Below are 18,274 nucleotides of genomic sequence, written 5' to 3'. Positions count from 1 at the left end.
CCCTGCTGCTTATTAAGTAAATATATATAAATATTACGAGAGTAAGTAGTTTGTTATTAAATGTGAACATGTGTGCAAATAAATGTGTACTAGAGCTACAAATAAATTTACGTGTAGAAAACAACTAAAACTGACTAAATGAAAAGCCAAAGCAAGGCGACCTTTACACTCACTTTTCCAGGGGATTTGGAACATTTATTCGTGTGAAACGATAGTGCAAATGGCTTGCAAACAAACTAAATACAATACAATAAGTACTTAGAAACTAACTAAATAGAGAAACGTTTAGATATGTCATACCCAAACTCATGAAGATTTCAGCTAATCTTGGTAAGTGTAAGAAAAGGATAAAGCAGAGAAATGAGTATAGGTTCTCTTCAGATTAAAAGTTTTCCTATGAGTAGGAATAGCGATGGATTTTGATTTTCCTAGAAACGAAAATCTCACCTCATGAAATATTGGCTTACCCAGATCTTAAGAGCTAGTGAGAGAATCTAGCAATGAGAAATGGGGCAATTTTGCGCCTCAAAGTAGGCAATAGCCTGAACAAGTATTTACGAATGTTAACTATTCTCAAATCCCCCTGTTTCGCAGCCCTAAAGCCTTTATTAATGGCGATACTTGGTCTATTCTTATTTTAAACACTTTCAAGTGTAATTCAAATCGTTTGTTCAAGTTGCTTGGTCATTTCCAATTAAAATTTTGTGAGCTCAAAATAATTGCAAACGACAAAAACGAAAAAAAAAAGATTTCAAAAAGCCTTACACTATGCATGTAAATGTAACGTCTAAAGTACACACACACACACACACCACACTGAGAAATAACGAACGACAGAAAAAAAAACCCATAAATAATAAATGTTGTTAAAACTAATGTGCGGCGCTCATTAGCCCCTGGCAACGAGACTGACAAGGCTAAGGGATGATGCTGGCACACGCATACTGACATACACACACACACACACACACACACATGAATGCATCTGAAAGGGTGCCAAAGATGTACTCTGAATAAGTGAGGGTTGCTCCTGCTGCTGGTAGTTAACTAGGCAAAGTTGAAACTGTTGTTTTTATAACTTTTTAAAAACGAAACACAACAACATCAACAGAAACAACACCGTCAAATCAAGTGTTGTGTACGGGTCATCTAAGGGTTGGGGCAAAGCCTGAACCGGCGGTGGGGGGTTCGTTTCAACTTGACTGTTCTCTAAAGTAATCAAAGCAAGTTCTTCATCTCCATCATCTCTCTCTCCCTTTCTCTACTGATTACAATTAGCATAAAATTTAAACTACATTGTCTCTATCCACTTTTCTTCTTTGACTGGTTTCCATTATTTTTCAGTTTTTTTGCCAATTCATTTTCCCCACTTGAACGTTGATTGATGATGGGCTCTCATTGGCAATGTCATCCTCATAAATCACTCTCCAAATTGTCAAAGCCGACAACAACAAATCTAGCAAATAAACATTGATCACCTATTAATACCACCTATGTATGTATGTATGTAGCAAAAGGTATCTACGGAAGGCGCCAAAAAAGCTTTAGAGCAATCCCACATACAAGACAACTAACTAAAACTAAAAAATCTACATAAAACATTGACTAAACAAATGCCGTTAAAGAGCTAAAATATAAAAAAAAACTCAACTCTGCAGGTGTCCTAAATCAACTTTTTACCCTAGATTCAATTTCATGACAGTTAGTCAGTCAGTCAGCCAGTCAGCCAGTCAGGGGACAGTCGGGCCAGATGTCCTAACTGACAAACAATGCAAACAATTAATGACTGAGCGAGCTCATTCCATTTTCATTTCCTCTATCAAATGGAGAGCAACAAATTTTTTACCCAAAAACCTCGCGTGCAAATGTAAACAATAACTTTCTAAATAACCGAAGTTGTTATACCCTTAAACTAAGTAATTCCTATTCTGTTTCAACTTGGAAATTTACCTATAAAGTTCCAGTTAGATCGACATGTTTTTGCAGATAGATAAATGAAAGTATATAGTGGAAAAGGTTTCAGAATTTAATATATCTTTGTTTTGACTTTGCCTGTTTCACTCAAAATTGTTCATTGGTTAGTCATTTTACCACGACCAGAACTTTTTAGTTCTTTCATTAGAAAAGTTTTTGAATCATTCTATATATGTACATACATATATTCACAAAACTTGTCGAACTACAAATTGCAAAAATTTAATTTTTTAAAAACTATACCAGGTACTAAATTGATATGATATAAACAGATTTAATCTCTACTTTCGGACCATCATTCTAAGTAATCTGTAGAAAAATCTGACAAGTAAACTTTGATTGCCATAATTTTATTTCAAAGCATTGAGATTGCTTAACAGAGGAACTCTTTTTTTATTTTGGGAAAGGGCATGAAATAAAAATAAAATCATAACGGTCGCTTTTACCTACTAGGTGTCATAAAAGGACATGAAAAAAATGAGGGAAAACGCACCCTGAACACCATTTGCACCACTGTAATTGTAGTTAACTACTTGTTGGGCAAAAATTCATTTAATTTCCTTTTTTTGGGGTAATTTTTTTGCGAATTTTTTGCCGAATTTTGTGCAATTTTTTTGTTATCGTCACAATAGAGGAGCGTTAATAGCCGGATTTTCGCGCGATTTTCTCTGAGTTAAGCCGGAAGTGGAAGCTGTTTGAATGGTAGTAGCTTAACTTAAGCCTTTGTCCCCTGTTCCCTGCTCCCAGCAACCCCAACTACATATTCTTACACTGAAAATGCATTGAATGATGTTTACATTGAGCCATAACTGGGCATGAAACCGTTGTTTTGTCTACAATTTAGGGCCAACCTTTTCACAGAATCAGATTCAGATGAAAGAAACAAAAAAATGAATTAACAAATATCAACCATAAATTACAAATGTCACATTCATTATGCACATGGCGCTGCATAGTAATTAGGCTGCTCCTAGCTCCTGGTAGCATCCTCTTGGAAATATATTTATGACCACTTGATGAACTGCAGCAAACTAAGTAGACATGGCAGTAGTCAGTCCGGGGGATGTGCACTCACTCGCTTTCGTCCTGGTTGTGTCCTCATTTGCATAACAATCAACTCGTCGTTTGTGGCAGTGCCCAACGCGGAGCCCGACTACCGTCTACCGAGCAACCAACCCACCGAGGGTTGGCATCAAAACTCTAAATGGTTTCCATCTACTCCGCTCTGTTCAGAGCATCAGCGGGTGTGAAGTTGTAAAGTTTAATGTATTGTTTGTCTAACAGTTTATTCATTTGGAAACACAGAAAAAGCGAAGGAGAGTGAGAGTCGAAATATGGAATCGAAATATATTTATCATCTCGGGGTTGATCCCCAGTCAGAGGAAAAGTAATTTTGCATCTTTTATTTGTGAATTCATTATTCAATTTAAATGATGTGGCGAAATGGAAAAAAAAGAAAAGAAAAGTTATTTTCAAATTCCAGAATATAATCGAATTTATGCAATATGCAATCATTTCTCTTGCTATCTTTTCCAAGTGAATCTTTTGCAATTGAATCATTGAATCACATACGCATTCGCTTTCTCTACGTGACTGTTTAACAATCTTTGGACTGGTTTTTTTCTTATTAATTATTACTTCCCCCCACTTGTTATGCATATTGAATTCTTGAGTTTACACTTTGTCTTTATCTCCGCTTCTGCGAATCTCACTTCTTTGGCTGTAAGTCTCAACTTTCTTCTCTAGAAACGCAGCCAAGACACGCGTATTAGCCACAGCTTCAAATTCAAAGCGCAAAATATTGTTATCTCATTAAGCTGAAGACGACCCAAAAGTAAATCTTATTCATGACTCACTCAAGAAATCAAAAATATTTAATACATATTAAGGAAATCGATATTTATACAATATATAACAGCCTTTTTCTTTTGTTGTCAAAATTGTATCCATGGAAAAGTTTTCAAGCCTCCAAAACTTGAATTTTGCATGAAATTTTGTAATGTCATGATAACATTTCTTATTTTCCTTGACTATCTGAGATGACAGGTAGTTGTCGAAGGACGAAAGCTCCAGTTTCTCTCTCTATCTCTCGTTTCTAGCAGAAAGTTAAGGGGGAAGCCTGCTTTAGGAGGCTCAAAAAATCGATTTTTTTTATTGCTTAAATCTGTTCCTAATATATCTAAGAATATGTCTGTCAATTTTGGAAAGACAATTCGAATTATTTTCGAAGATACAGCACTAAAAGCAGTCGGGCGCCGAGCAGGTATACGAGTAAACCGTAAACTTTAAAGCGCGTTCTCTCGAGTTTTCATTTTTGGGATTTTCCAAAATTGGCGGGCAAAATTACAAAAAAAGTATTCAACCAATCGTAAAAACCCAAAGCTTATTAGATTCAGTATCTTATTACCTTCTCTGTGAACCTAAAAAGTTCTTGAAAAAAAATTATTCTAAACTATTTTTTTAGTAAATTGAAGTTAGGTTTTTTGGTGAAAAATTCAACTTTTTTTTTTAAAATGTAAAAAAAACTTTGATTTTCGCGTTTTTTTCGGGGTTTTACAGGTTCACATAGAAGAAGGACTAATGAAAATTAATTATCCATTTGATTTTTTTGTTTCCGACAAAAATTGCGACCTACATTTTGCCCGCCAATTGGACACTTCAATTGCGCGGTGGTGCACAAAAGTAGATGAAAGTGGGCTGTATTTCGATATTTTAAATTTTAAAAAATGTTTTTTGTAAATATTTTTTTTTAAATATGTAATAAAATGATGTAAAAATTTCATTACATTTGCTTGTTTTTTTCTATCCTAAAAAAAAACACGAAAAACTGCCTTTTTTAGGCCTCCTAAAGCAGGCTCCCCCCTCAAGACGTTGCCGTCTCAATTCATGAAGTAAAAGAATAAAAGGTAAAAGGTTTATTTTTTTAATTTCTGTTACCAAAAAACTATTAACAATTAACCGCATCTTCAGAGCCATTGATATTCTTGGCTGATTTTTGATTTACATGTGTTTACATTTCTACTTTTTTATTATGTGGGGCACACTGAAATGTGACATAAATCTGCTTAAATTTGACTAAAACCGCTGTGATCGGATTAGCAATCAAAACTTGCATAACATTTTTACACTTTTACAGTTTCAAAAAGTGCGCCTGCATAAGAGAGAGACAGAGAGAAGGATGATTATCTTCATGCACACAAATGCGACAGATTGGCCCATGTTGGGCCTCGGTTAGGGAACTTATTGAGAAATGAATACATAGGTCGGTTGCCTGTTTGACTGGCTGGCAGAATAAATGTAACAAAATACTCGAACGGCTGTTTGTTTATCCAATGTTTTTCGGTTAGATGAGCACACAGAGAAACTCTAAAACGAGTAAGGCAGTAAGCAGAGGGTAAAGAGAAGCTGCCCTTATCCCTCTGTGCAACACAAACAACAACAACACAACGTCACAGATTTCACAGATAAACCAATTCGAGCAGGGCAATGAATTGGTAAAAAGGTCGAGCAACTTGCTCATACAACACCAAATCGAATCTCTGCTAAAAAACCAACAAAGGGGAAACACACACACACACAAAAAACCAAAAAAAAGAAAAGGGGTAAACCTTCAGGATTTGCACGTGGTACAACCCAAAAGGGTTGAACCTCACCCATCATCATCATGATGCACTGTGAAGGCGAAATGGAAATGAAAATGTGTGTCAACTTTTTTTTTGCTAAAAAGGCGTAAAACAATCAATTCGGCAAATAAAATTCGATCTGCGAAATGGCCTTATTGGCACGATTCGATGATATATGGACTTGGGAGCATTTCATGCCTATCATGGAGTTATGTATGTGTGTTACCCGAATCAAGTCAATACTTTATTACGTGAGGTCTGTGCACTATTCACTCGGTTTCCAGCAAACTCTAACCCTTCATTCAATGGGGAAATTAAGAAAACTTCTACATCGATTTGTTGTACTTTTCTTTAAAAGACTTTCTTGGAAAAAAGACTTAGGAATGTAAAACTTATGAAATTTGCTTTAAAAAAAAAACAGTTTAAAATAAATGATACTTTTAAAGAAAACTTGAAAACGACATGTGGATAACAAAAATATTCGCCGAAGCAAACAATATTTTTGGAAAACTTTCAAGTTACGAAGAATTAAAAGTTTAGTGAATACTTCTGCATACTTTAAGGGACATTTCACAGCACTAGAGCCACTTTGGTGTGACTCCGTTTCGGTTTGTAGATTTTTGTAATGCTTATTACCCGATAAAAGATCATCGCATGTGGTTTACAATTATGAATTGTAATTGTTTCGGTTCATCTTTGCGTCATTGGTAATCTGTAAAAGGCATCTACAACAAGCTCTAAAAGGAAATCTATTCAATAACCGCATTCGCAAGTGCACCCCAAGGACGACTTTTATCCTGCACTTGTCGCCGTTCGAAAAAGAAGAGGGCGCGGCCAGAGCGCATTGTAGTTGTTCCTTGTAGCATGAATATCGACAACAAATTTGTTTCCATTTTGGGTTTTCCTTATCTACTTAGGGAAATCGCTAAATTATTTTCGTTTCTTTTTTTTTTGCAACATTAGCATAGTCAGAGTTGGACTGGAGAGGGAGAGAGACAGAGCGTAATGCCGTCATTGATCCGAAGATAGCCATCTCTATAGAAATCTAGCTACCCCATGGCAATGCCATACTAATGATGGCCATTTCCCTCCTCCTCCTCCTCCTCCGACCTTGTTGCATCCCTCGTTGACATTCTTCCTTTTGACAAAATAGATTGAATGCAGCTTAGTCCAGCTCGCCCGCTGCGTATTTGCGCCGAGGACAAAAAAAACGCAGCATTACGAGGGGGGGACACAATAGAATAGAATAGAATAGAATATAGGCTAGCGAGAAAACATGTCGAGAGAAGATAATAATGATTATTGTTAAGATAAATCCCGACACCTTCGAACAAAGCTGGCCAAATGACAAACGGCGGCAAAGCCAACAACCGAAATCAAGTAAAAGACATGCAGCTGTGTTAACGGCTTAGCCCAGAGAAATAATCACAACTTTGGTATGCATTCTGCATCTTAAGTTCCACCACCCTTCCGCAATTTCACTCTCCACACTCCACTCTCTAGCTCTAGGTAGGTAACGGAAAATGTCTGTCAGTCAGTCAGTCAGTCAGTCAGTTAGTGAGTGAGTCGACTCTTGCCGGTTCATTCAACTAAATAATTTGAGTGCCATTCATGCAGGTCCACTGACTGTTTGGGCTCATGTTTCATGATTGTACGTTTCCTTGTGATCCTTCGTTGTTGCTGCTGCTGCTGTTGTTGCTGTTGTTGCTGCTGCTGCTGCTGCTGCTGCCTCTACATTCAGTTGGTACATTCGTTTTGTAATTCTGTGGCAGGTGACGGGCAATCTTTCCATTGTTTCGACCTCGAACTCACCCCATAACGAATTGTAAGGGCGCAAAAATGCCCCCTACAATAAAAACAAGCTGCAATACACACACACACACACACATACACACACATATATACATACAGTCATTCATTTTTATGTGAACTGCAATATACAATATTTATTTGAATTTAAGTCTTTTGTTTGAAATCTGAAATCCACACACACACACACACACACACACACATGTATGCCCAGCTTAGGGTTGTTTGCTTTGGCTACTACTTACTTTTGCCTTGACTTCTTAGTTTTCTTTATATACATATACACACAACCGATATCGAACCAAGTGAAAAATAGTTTGATTTTTTTTTTTTTTTTTGGTTTTTCCATCAACTTTATTAGCAAAATAATTGTGTTACATCGAAATTCATCTTATCACTTTAAAGTTTATTTTATATATAGTAGACCCTGATTCTCTGACTAGCTGGCTTTTCTTGCACTTGCAATGGCAATAACTTTTTTTGTGTATATATAGTACAATATGAATAAATATATATATATCTATGTAGATCTCTTCAAATTTTAGCTACTGCCTAAACTTACAAAAAAAGGTACATAGGTTAGAATCTCTGACTTAAGAATCTATGAACAATCATTTCAATATGATTCATCTACAAAGACTTACTTCGAAAAGGAATTCTTTACCTAGTTGGCTTCAATTCCAGGTCGAACTAGGTCTTTGCGATGAGCTCTTAATTATTCCTTATAACACAAAGAGAAAACTAGATCAATATCTGAAGGATAAACTGTGTTTTCTCTGTGCATTATTAATCCTTTTAGAAACAAATAGGCGAAACTACAAACTCTTCAATTGAAGGTCCTTACTATCCTGGTTGTTCCTAAAAGGTTTAAGATCTGGAAAATGTTAACCACATATGGTTAACAATTTGCAGATCTGTTTTCATTTTGCAAATTTACTTATAAATTTAGCTTTAAAATGGAAAAACTTAATTTAGACGTAAATTTGTTTGTTTTTTAGCCTGATTGTTCGAGTAGAAGGAAAATGATTTAGGGAATACATTTTGGAGTTGCTTTCTTTCCAGCAGAAAAAAAAAAAAAAAACAAACAAAATAAAGCACTAGATAGGGGGATTTCCCCTATATATGTATCCCATAAATCAATTTCCTTTTCGTTTGAAATTCTCTCAATTATATGCTCGTATCACATAGAATAGCTAAAAAACAAAAACGAATTTGAGTGCCCTCAAAACTATGCTATACCTGATGGGGAAATGCTTTGTATGTGGCTGATGATGGCTGATGTTGTGGTGGCTGCTCCTCGGGATAATCCTTCCATGGTGGCGTCTGTGTATAGAAACTGCTCTGCTGGTGTAGGCCCGTTTCCATGGGATTGGCAGCTGCCTCAAAACTGCCACGGAACAGATCATATTTCTCTTGCGAGAAATGGGTTTGAGTCGGAGTAGGAGTTGGAGTCATTGTCGAAGTCTGAGCAGCGGGTGGCATGTGATCCTGCTGGTGTTGCTGATAGAATCGCATGCTGCTGGCAAAGTCGAAACCAGGTGGATGCTGTTGGGTCTGCATCATCTGTGGTTGATAGTCCAAATTGTGCTGGTGGTATGGCGGCATCATCGGCGGCTGTTGTGCTCCATGTCCATGATGCGGCGATGTTGCAACAGCTGATGGATAGGGAAACATGCGTCCGCAACCAAACATGGGAAACGGTTGCGGATTCACAAAGAGCGCATCAAACAACTCTTTGGTTATCCTTTCGCCACTTAATGTGAAATTCTGCAACTTCTCTAGATCCAAATTGATGGTTCCACCGCTTTCCAGAACTTGCTCCAACGCGAATATATAATTGTGGGCAAAGCGCAGTATCTCAATTTTGGTCAATTTCGTCTCCTCGGGCAGCGATGGGAGTGTCACCCGCAACTTCTCCAGGGCATCGTTTAGGGTATGCATCCGATTGCGTTCCCGATCGTTGGCCTTCATGCGACGAAACTTCTTGATGCGCACCACCTGGGTGGGACTACGCGATCGTGTGACTCGGTTCTTGCCGACGGCATATTTACGCTTCTGACGCGGTACATCCGGATCTTCGGGAGACTTTACTGGAGTGCTTGTCAGTTGTGGGTCAAATGCATTCGATCCATTCGATCCTGCACGACTGTTCAGATGCTCGACAAGAGTGCGTCCACTGCGTGTGCTGTGATTGCTGCTAGTATCCAGTAGACCCACAAATCCTGGTGGCGGTGAGTTTCCCATTGCTCCCATTTCCCAACTACCAGCATAGACACCACCTCCCGGCCCCGACGCTGTCGCTGGAACTGGAGGCGTGGCATTTGCCGAACTATTGTAGCTTTCATCAAAATCTAAGCGACGCCTTGAACTCGAGCTTACATTATTAGCCGCTTCGGTTTCGAAACTCTTCTCATAGCCGCTATCAAATGAAGCATCATCGTCCTCGTCATCGAACTCGAAGGCTTGCGATCCAGCAGCTCCTCCATATGGATTGTAGCAGGCGGCCATATCGCAAGAATTTGATCTCAAATCTCTCTGTCTTAGAAAGTGTGCTATATTCTTTCAACTTGCCGCTTAACTTCAACGCGCATTTTTCGTTCACTACAAAATCGCTGGCTGTTTCGTTTCGTTTCGTTTGGGTATCGTTTCGCGTGCCCGCACCAACTAAAAGCTAGCAAGGAGTGCGCACCGGTTTTATGTGCCCAGAGCCATTAGTGTTAGGGCAGTAAGCCCGCTGATTTAGCAGCAGCAGCAGCAATGGGTAACAACCCTCGACGCATTGTCGTCGGTCGTGACGGCGCCATGGCACACAAATCCCAAAAGATATGCGCGCCGTGATTGTCGCCAGGGGGTTGATTTTACTCACACACACACTAGCACACACACACACAGGGTAAACAGATTCGTTCTACCAGCTACGCGCTACCAGTTAAAATACGAGCATTTTTTACGCTTTACCAGCGGCCTCTAAGCTCTAAGCCAATCGGAAAGATGTCTGCGTCGAGGATCAGCAATGACGCCAGCAATGACCGGGGTAAAGTGGCAAAGTTCAAAGCAATATATTTTTGATGGATGCTTACTACGTTTTTAGCTTATTTTTTCGTCAGTTTCAAAGGAAATTATTATATAGAGATATGGAACGGAAATGTGTCTAACAAGACTCTTGATTGGCACTTTCTAAAAATCGTATATAAACGATTCGATCATCGGTCTCTGTTTTATACAATAAATTGCTAAAAGATCTCTCTAGTTCCAATGATAACACCAAAGAATAATTTAGGACTAATTGATGATTTAGCCATATAAATTCTCGAATTGAGCTAGATTTTTGTTATTCGTTGTGGCAGTCCTTAAAAGTAGTTATAATTATTTGAAAGAATATATGGGAAAGGCTCATTTTATAAACGTAAACGTATATCCATTTTAGTTATTTCTAGGCCATATTCCCAGAAAATGTCTAAGAATTGCCTACAGAATCTCTTAATTTCGATTAGTTTTGATCTGTTTAAATATAACTGAACGAAATGTTCATATCGGAGCTAAAACTTCATCCGTGTAGTCTTTATACACTTATTTAATTGGTCCTTATGAAATCTTGCTTAGTTTGAAATATACATTCTCAATATATTATGTAAAAAACATTTTAAGTAAATTTTTAATTCCAATTTTAGGTCGATTTGATTAATCTCTCAACTTTTAGTTATGAAAATATTACAAAATATGCCACTAAGAATTGTTTTTTTTGAGGGGGTTGGGAGTGAAAGAGTGTCGCAAGTGGTGAAGAGGTTTCAATTACCCGCAACTCTTTGTTTTGTTTTGGCCCATAAACCGCAATAATCGTTTAGGGCTTACGCCTGTCACTAAGCGAATTATTGCCACGTGGCCAACCGGCAAAAGCCTTTGCGCCACGAAAACGCAACATGTGTAGGACTACCACAACCATCCAACCATCCACATCCACATCCACTTCTCAGGCTTTTGGCTTCGCTGGTCACGTGACCTGAAGCCTTAGCTTAGCGGCTGCTCAAGTGGCCAAGTGTGCCAAAGATGAGATGAGCAAGGATTGCCATCGAATCATACTGGGTAAGCACGTGCAAGCGTGCAATTTGTTATGATATCTCAGCCAATTGTGGGCAAATTATGTGGCACGAGCCAGCGACACTTTCAAGAGTGTCAAGGATACTAATTGAGTTATTGGGCCACCAATTTGCTTGTGTGTGTGTGGGATCTTTCAGCTGCATTTGTTAGCCATGAAATTGCATTATCTAATCAGCCATGTTTATGGTTCATTAAAATCACCACAGGGCAAAGTACAAATATACAAATAATATTTTCAAGTGTTCTCGAACAATAAGTTGTACTCGTTTCCCCAATCCTTTTTAAAGGTAAATCACATTTACAAAGAATTGACCCTTAAGTTTACTGACTAATTTAGCAATGGATTTATTTCAATTTTTTTCAAAAGACAACAGAATTTCAATTTTTCTTCATTTTTCAAATTTGTTATATAGGGTGGTCCATCTAGTGTTTGGAATTTGAATGACGGATTGTATGACAGTCAAACGTCAAATGTCATCCGTGACGCCATAAATAGTTAGTTATATGTTTGATATTTACGAAATGGGACGCTATTCGCTTGAAGAAAGTTGGGAAATATTAAAAACTTATTCCCAAAGTGGTGAGTCTTCAAACAGTGCGAAATTTTAAAAAAAAAGTTTGGTAAAAAAAAATGCGCCTACAACTCAAGCACATTTTCATCTCGGTGTTTATGTTAGCAAGCAAAATTGTCGTATCTGGGGCACAGAAAATCCACATGTCGTCGTAGGAAAGCCAATGCACCCACAACAAGTCACTGTTTGGTACGGATTTTGGTCTGGTGGCATCATCGGCCCATTTTTCTTCGAAAATGATGAAGGAGCCACCGTAACCGTCAATGGTGAGCGCAATGTTAACTGACTGACGCAACGTGCCACACAGCGCATGCCACAATCGAAATTCTGCGTCCAATCCTCGAAAATCGCATAATCAGCAAAAATGGTGATGTGACCTGGCCTCCGCTGAGCTGCAATTTGACGCCATTGGACTATTTTCTGTGGGGAGCGGTGAAAGATAAATGTTATGCAAGCAATCCAGAAACAATTCAAGACCTCAAGACCGAAATTCATGCAGCTATTGCTGAAATAGAGCCGCACACAATCGAAAATGTACTCAAAAATTGGGTTAATCGAATGGGCTATTGCCAAGCCAGTCGTGGTGGAGATTTGACCGAAATTATTTTTCATAAATAAATGACATTAATATACCTTTCAAATAAATGTTTAACCTTTAAAAAATATTCACCCGTTTTTTTTTTTATAACAAGATCAAATTCCAATTTTTAAATGGGCCACCATATATTTTTAAACACTTTTCAGTTTTTCTTTATTTTTCAAAAAAAATAATAATAATATTTGTCAAGAGGCAAATCAAGTCAAAATAAAGCTTTATATTTCGATCCGTTAAGGTTTGATTTATTTAAAGTTGTTAATTTATTTCCGACGAACTAAACTTTACCTAAAATTCTCAATTTCCATCGGACTACTATACTTTCCATTTATTTCTAAGTTCATTATGTGACAGGAGAAGAGAAATGAGTTAAGGTGATGATAAGAAAGTTATATACTATCTAGCCAAACGTCGACTTTGATTTAAAATTGTTTTTTTATTGGCTTTGTTTGAGGCATTTTTGGCTTTAATCTGATGGTTTTGTTTATTTGTAAATCTAAAAATTAATGCTAATAATTTTAATACTTGCTTAAAATAGTAAGAGAACTTTTCAAATAGCTCATTAACTATATATGTGTATAGTGAATGTTGAATGGATTGCATTTGTGGCAATTGGTTATGAATATGTATATAGATCAATGGTAAACCGTTTAAATGGTTTCAATAAATCGTCCAGTAAATCGATTATATACGGCCACCGTCATCATCATCATCATCATAATCTTGGTTATCATACTCACTTTTTATGGATATCAGAAATGAGAGGAGCCGCCACGTGTTTGTTGATAGCCTTAGCCATTTCAAGTGCTGCTCATCCGACACGTGTGACCAATTTCAGTAGCTGTTCCTTGAATGCGCTAATGCATATCAATTATATAGTTAATTATAAAGTGGTTGGACCAATGTCAACCCAATTCTTCAGTAGTGGCCTTTAGGCGTAGAAATCTTGTTTCCGTATAAACAGATGTACACACACACACACGCAGAGTCCTGATATATATACATAAATGGATGAATTTATATGATTTCCAGGAGTATTGTAAAGCAAAGTAAATATTAAATGTGTGAGTGTGTGAATGCGTGTATGGGAGTGTGTGCCTCGGGCTAATTGCATTCTAACAACCGAAGCAAATTCAATTTTGTTCCTCTCTCTCTCTCTCTCTCTCTCTGTAAGCAACCCCTGACTGCTTCCATTCGTTCCGAGCACGTAGAGAGTGTGCATACGGAGGGAGAGGGGGTGGGGCGGCCCTAGGGCAATGCATCTTAAAAGGGAACAATTTCCTCCTCATATAGTGGATCAAATTCGACCACCTGAGTGTTGAATTGTGATAAAGACGAATCGGAGGATAATTCAATAACATCTGGCGACTGGCCAGTTCCCGATCCTGGCTCCTGTATTGGTAAGCCTCGACCAACAGCACCACGTCCTCCACTAGCCTGGACGGCACGATTAGCGGCGCGTCCACCGCGAACACCACCGCCACGGCCACCATTTCCTCGTACACCACGTCCTCCGCGGCCACCGCCACCGCCTCCACCACGACCACGTCCGCGTATAGTACGCATTCCACGAGCTGTTGTATATCCGCGCGTTGGTTCGTCCATATCGTTTGACGAGTCCGAGGTAATATGCCTAAAAGCAGGTCGAAATAACTTGCCCGGCGAATCGGATGTTACATGGACAAATCTCTTGCGCTTCATGATTCCATATTGCGATTGTTCTGATGAATTACTTGCAGACGAATTATTATCATTGGTGGGACTGCGACTCGGCTTGCGTTTGATCCGCCTCTGAATGTCCTGCATCGACAGGCGTTTAACGCACACACGAAAGTCACGCAATGGCTGTATATCGTTGGCAGTGAGACGATTCAGACGAACGCTTACTTGACGATTGAGACATTCCAGTACAAGTTGCCGATGTAGTTGGAGATCAAGATTAAATTCGCAAGTATCCGCCTGCGCTTGTTGGGATCTCTCTTTCTCTTCCAAAGGTGGATGATTAATCGATTCTTCGATCAACTCTTGTTTTATGGCCACCTCAGCCTTCTCTTGGGACTCACTAGAGTCACTGATCAACTCTTGTTTTATGACCACCACCTTAGCCTTCTCTTGGGACTCTCTAGACTCATCATCATTGGAATCGTGCATACTTAATTGACCAGCACTCTGATCTGCATCCGAGATGCTAGATGAATCACGACGTTCCTGTTTTACAATGACTTCTTGGTCGAGTGCTGGAACTGGATTTGTTGGAGTGGGTAATGGAACTTGGACAGGAGCTGGTGCTGGGACTGTTGCAGAGACTGGTGCTGGGACTGGTGCTGGGACTGGACTTGGAGGTGGTGGTGGTTTTATTTTTGTTAACTTCTTCAAATTTTGAAGTCTCTTAAATTTACTAAGCAATGAACTGCTTTCCATCAATAGATTCCCACCATCATCACCATTATTTTCCACATTCTTCAGTTCGTTAGTCTCATAGCTCCAGATGTCGGCGAATGCCTTAAATCCGGTGGTCTCATTGCTATATTTGGTTCGGGCTTCCAGTAACTCGACAAACGAACGTTTTGCTGGTGGCGGCAAATATTTTTGCTCCGCTTCTTGTGTCGGTGAAGGCGTTCGGGATGTTTTCTCTTGCTTAATCACGGTCGATAAGGCGGCGCTTTGAGACGCATTGGTTGGAGTATCAGCAGGAGGCGAAGTTCTGCGACCACTGCGCAAGCTTCTATCCATATCAGAGATCATGGCATTGGCCACCATGGCAGCAGCACGTTTGCGAGTCCGTCGGCCAGTACTTATTGTAAAGTTCTCATCACCCTCATCCGAGGCCGGTTCCTCCTCCTCTTCGTCCTCGAAAACAACTGTAAGCGAAACGATAGAAAATGAGTTTGCAAAAATGATGAAGAGAGAGAAAATTATGCAAATTGTTTACCTTCATCCCAGAATTTACGTGTATGTCGTCGTTTGGTTGGAGGTGGTGGCGGTTTTTCCGCTTCCTCCACTTCCTCCTCATCGGCGCTGACTTCATTCTCGGCCTCTGCCAAGTTGGCGGCATTCTCATAGCCCTCCTCGATGCTACCGTAGTCCAATTGTGGACGATTTTTATACTTGTCATAGTCAATGTGAAGAAATTGCAATTTATCATTGGCCTCGGCCATATTGAGAGCCACAAATTTATTCTTCAAGTCCTTGCTCTTTAGCAACGCACTGCAACGCTCGTGCAGGATATTCCAGTCCAAAGCCCAGGAGTAGCGTTTATTACGCGGCTGAAATGCCACAGTCAGGAGATCTTTGATAACGCTACGGGGCAAACGCAGTGCCAGAAGCGCCTGATAAATGGGATCATAGTCCCCGACTGGAGCATCATGATTCGTTATGGTCACAATTTCATCTACATCGATTGTGGAGCTAAGTAGCTCGTATTTCACGTTAAATGGTGTCCCCGCTGTGGTCGCTGCTCTACTGGAATCCTCGTCCTCTCGACGTTTCTTCTTGATGCGTGAGCAACGTTTCACCTCATTGTAATAGGTGGATATGGGATGCAGATAGAAGGCAGTTAGCCAGAACTCGGCCTCCATAAAGCCATGCTCATTGAACTCTTTGGCCAGAGCGGCATAATTATCCGACAAACCATGCTCTAAATTCAGCATAAAATCTATGGTTAGACCTGGATGATAGCGCCAGATTTCTATGGCATTCAGCTGTTGACCAATTATCTTTAGCAATAAGACAATTTTAGCAAACTGCCAGCCACGAAATTTCTGCAATAAAGAGAAAGACAGCGTTAGTTTAAACTAGAAAAAGGGTGAGAAAGAGAGAGATAGCCTTACACGCTGAGCTAGTAGCTGATAGACAAATTTCAAAACTTCCTCGTTATTGGGAACATTTTGGAATACAGGATCACTTTGTCTATCTATTTCCTCATCGAGTTCTGGCAGCGGCTTCTTCTCATCATCATCACAGTTCTTGTAGTTACCAATATTACTTGCTCGATTCCCCTTGCAGATCTGTTGCTGATAGTTTAGATTCAAATCGACCGTATGTGGCGGGGCATGACTTTTGTTTTGTGAATCGAATTTCTGTAATTCATTTAGTAGAAATCGTTCGCTACTCTCACGCTCCTCTACATAACGATGCATAAGAATTTTAAACTGCGGCCACTGAGTGAAAAAATCACTCTCATTTAGAGCCATTATTTCCAGCAATTGATTGCCCAGCACATAACTTGTATAGGCCTCTAACATGACGGCAAATGAGGTGACCATATTTAGGTTAAATTGTTTAAAGACAATCTCCTTAAAGAAGTCACTCTTGCTCAAGCGCAATAGTACACAAATCTGGGCAATGAGACGAGCTGGTGTGAAAGTTATATCATAAGCCACGGGAGCATCCTTCATGCTCTGGGCATAGAAGCCAATGTTGAACATCTTTAAAGAGTAAATAGATTAAATGGGTTTCTTTAAAATTATCATAACCCACTTTCTTACCATATTATCAATGACATAGCCACGATTATCATCGGCCACAAAGACAGTCAATAGATAGAGATGTCCAATTAAAACAATGGCCGTTTGATCCCTTTGCAGTGACTCAAAACTAGTATTAGCATTGGCCTTGAGCCAAGCGGCCATCATTCGGAGTGAAAACTGCTTAACGGCCTCCCAATTTCCAGCATTAAACAGTTGCACAAGACGCAACAGTATCAAATGAAGACCCTCTTGTTTATAGAATGTAATATCTAAACGAAAGTAAAATCTTTGTTAGAAATTGCTTAAAATGGATGTGCCATTAGGGTTACCTTCTGGAGTGCCTGCAGGCACCGCATGTTCTATTGACTTTTGTTTGTTGTTCTTTAGGTTGGCAAACAATTGTTGCAGATATGGCAAATTCCATGGTTTTGCATGAAAATTCAATATATATAGCCAGTCGACCTCTTTTAGCATTGCAATTTCGGCAAAAGTCAGGCGGGCTACATTTAGATAGTATAGCAACATTTGTTTAAGACTATTCGAGCAGCTGGTCCATTCCCGGCTGAAGAGCAACTGCAGCGAGTAATGGGTCAAAACTTTGACCACATGACGCAGTGCCTCTTCATTTAACTGCTCCTTATTTTGCAGGTGGCATACTTCCCAGCCGTATATCAATTGTAGGAGTCGATTATCAGCCATCAACTCATAAACATCCACATCGCAGCTGCCATTAAAGAAGACAAACATTTTCTATGGGGAGCAACAACAGATTTTGATTAAACTAATGAAATAAGCCGACAAAATTCACGGTCAACTTACCGCTGAGAATACATCATAGTTCAGTTGGGAGGAGCATTGGAGAAACTTTTGCTCGTCCAGCAGGTTCATAGGTAAGATGATCTCCATCCTGAGACACAACTCCTTTGAAAACCCAGTTTTCTTTGAGACAATTCCAAATTCTTGTTGATTTTTGCGGTTTGTTTTGCAGGCCTATAAGAACTACAAGTCCATCGATGGGATGGATACTATCGATGGATTTAAGCTCTGGCGATATATCGATGTTTTTTCTATCGATAATTTATTGTTTAAATATTGTTTGAATTTTTGTAAGGAGGTTGTCAAGAAAATGGCCAA

The 18,274-nt window shown here is 39.2% G+C and overlaps 2 protein-coding genes and 1 long non-coding RNA gene across 4 annotated transcripts; all 3 read right to left on the bottom strand.

Moving 5' to 3' along the window:
• Window positions 1–8,390: 8,390 nt before the first annotated feature.
• Window positions 8,391–10,264, bottom strand: LOC6639254 (basic helix-loop-helix neural transcription factor TAP). Its single transcript, XM_002062447.4, has one exon. The coding sequence runs from the start codon at window positions 9,912–9,914 to the stop codon at window positions 8,640–8,642; it is 1,275 nt and encodes a 424-aa protein (XP_002062483.1). The 5' UTR covers window positions 9,915–10,264; the 3' UTR covers window positions 8,391–8,639.
• A 1,555-nt stretch (window positions 10,265–11,819) lies between these two features.
• Window positions 11,820–12,820, bottom strand: LOC124460680. Of its 2 annotated transcripts, XR_006954701.1 has the most exons (3): window positions 12,747–12,820; window positions 12,554–12,639; window positions 11,820–12,496 (listed from the first exon to the last, which is right to left on the bottom strand). It is a non-coding gene; the product is annotated as an uncharacterized LOC124460680 (long non-coding RNA). The 2 variants fall into 2 exon arrangements; XR_006954700.1 differs by having other exon boundaries at window positions 11,820–12,639.
• Window positions 12,821–12,894: 74 nt separating this feature from the next.
• On the bottom strand, window positions 12,895–18,158 carry LOC6639255. The gene is made up of 6 exons (XM_023179021.2): window positions 17,960–18,158; window positions 17,470–17,890; window positions 17,159–17,409; window positions 16,502–17,098; window positions 15,604–16,432; window positions 12,895–15,532 (listed from the first exon to the last, which is right to left on the bottom strand). Exons 1-6 carry the CDS (start codon window positions 18,044–18,046, stop codon window positions 13,935–13,937), a joined length of 3,783 nt encoding a protein of 1,260 aa, XP_023034789.1. The 5' UTR covers window positions 18,047–18,158; the 3' UTR covers window positions 12,895–13,934.
• Between the last annotated feature and the right edge of the window lie 116 nt (window positions 18,159–18,274).

The sequence above is a fragment of the Drosophila willistoni genome, assembly GCF_018902025.1.
Source record: "Drosophila willistoni isolate 14030-0811.24 chromosome XR unlocalized genomic scaffold, UCI_dwil_1.1 Seg144, whole genome shotgun sequence".
NCBI lineage: Eukaryota > Metazoa > Arthropoda > Insecta > Diptera > Drosophilidae > Drosophila > Drosophila willistoni.
This window is presented reverse-complemented; position numbering and strand designations above follow the sequence as displayed.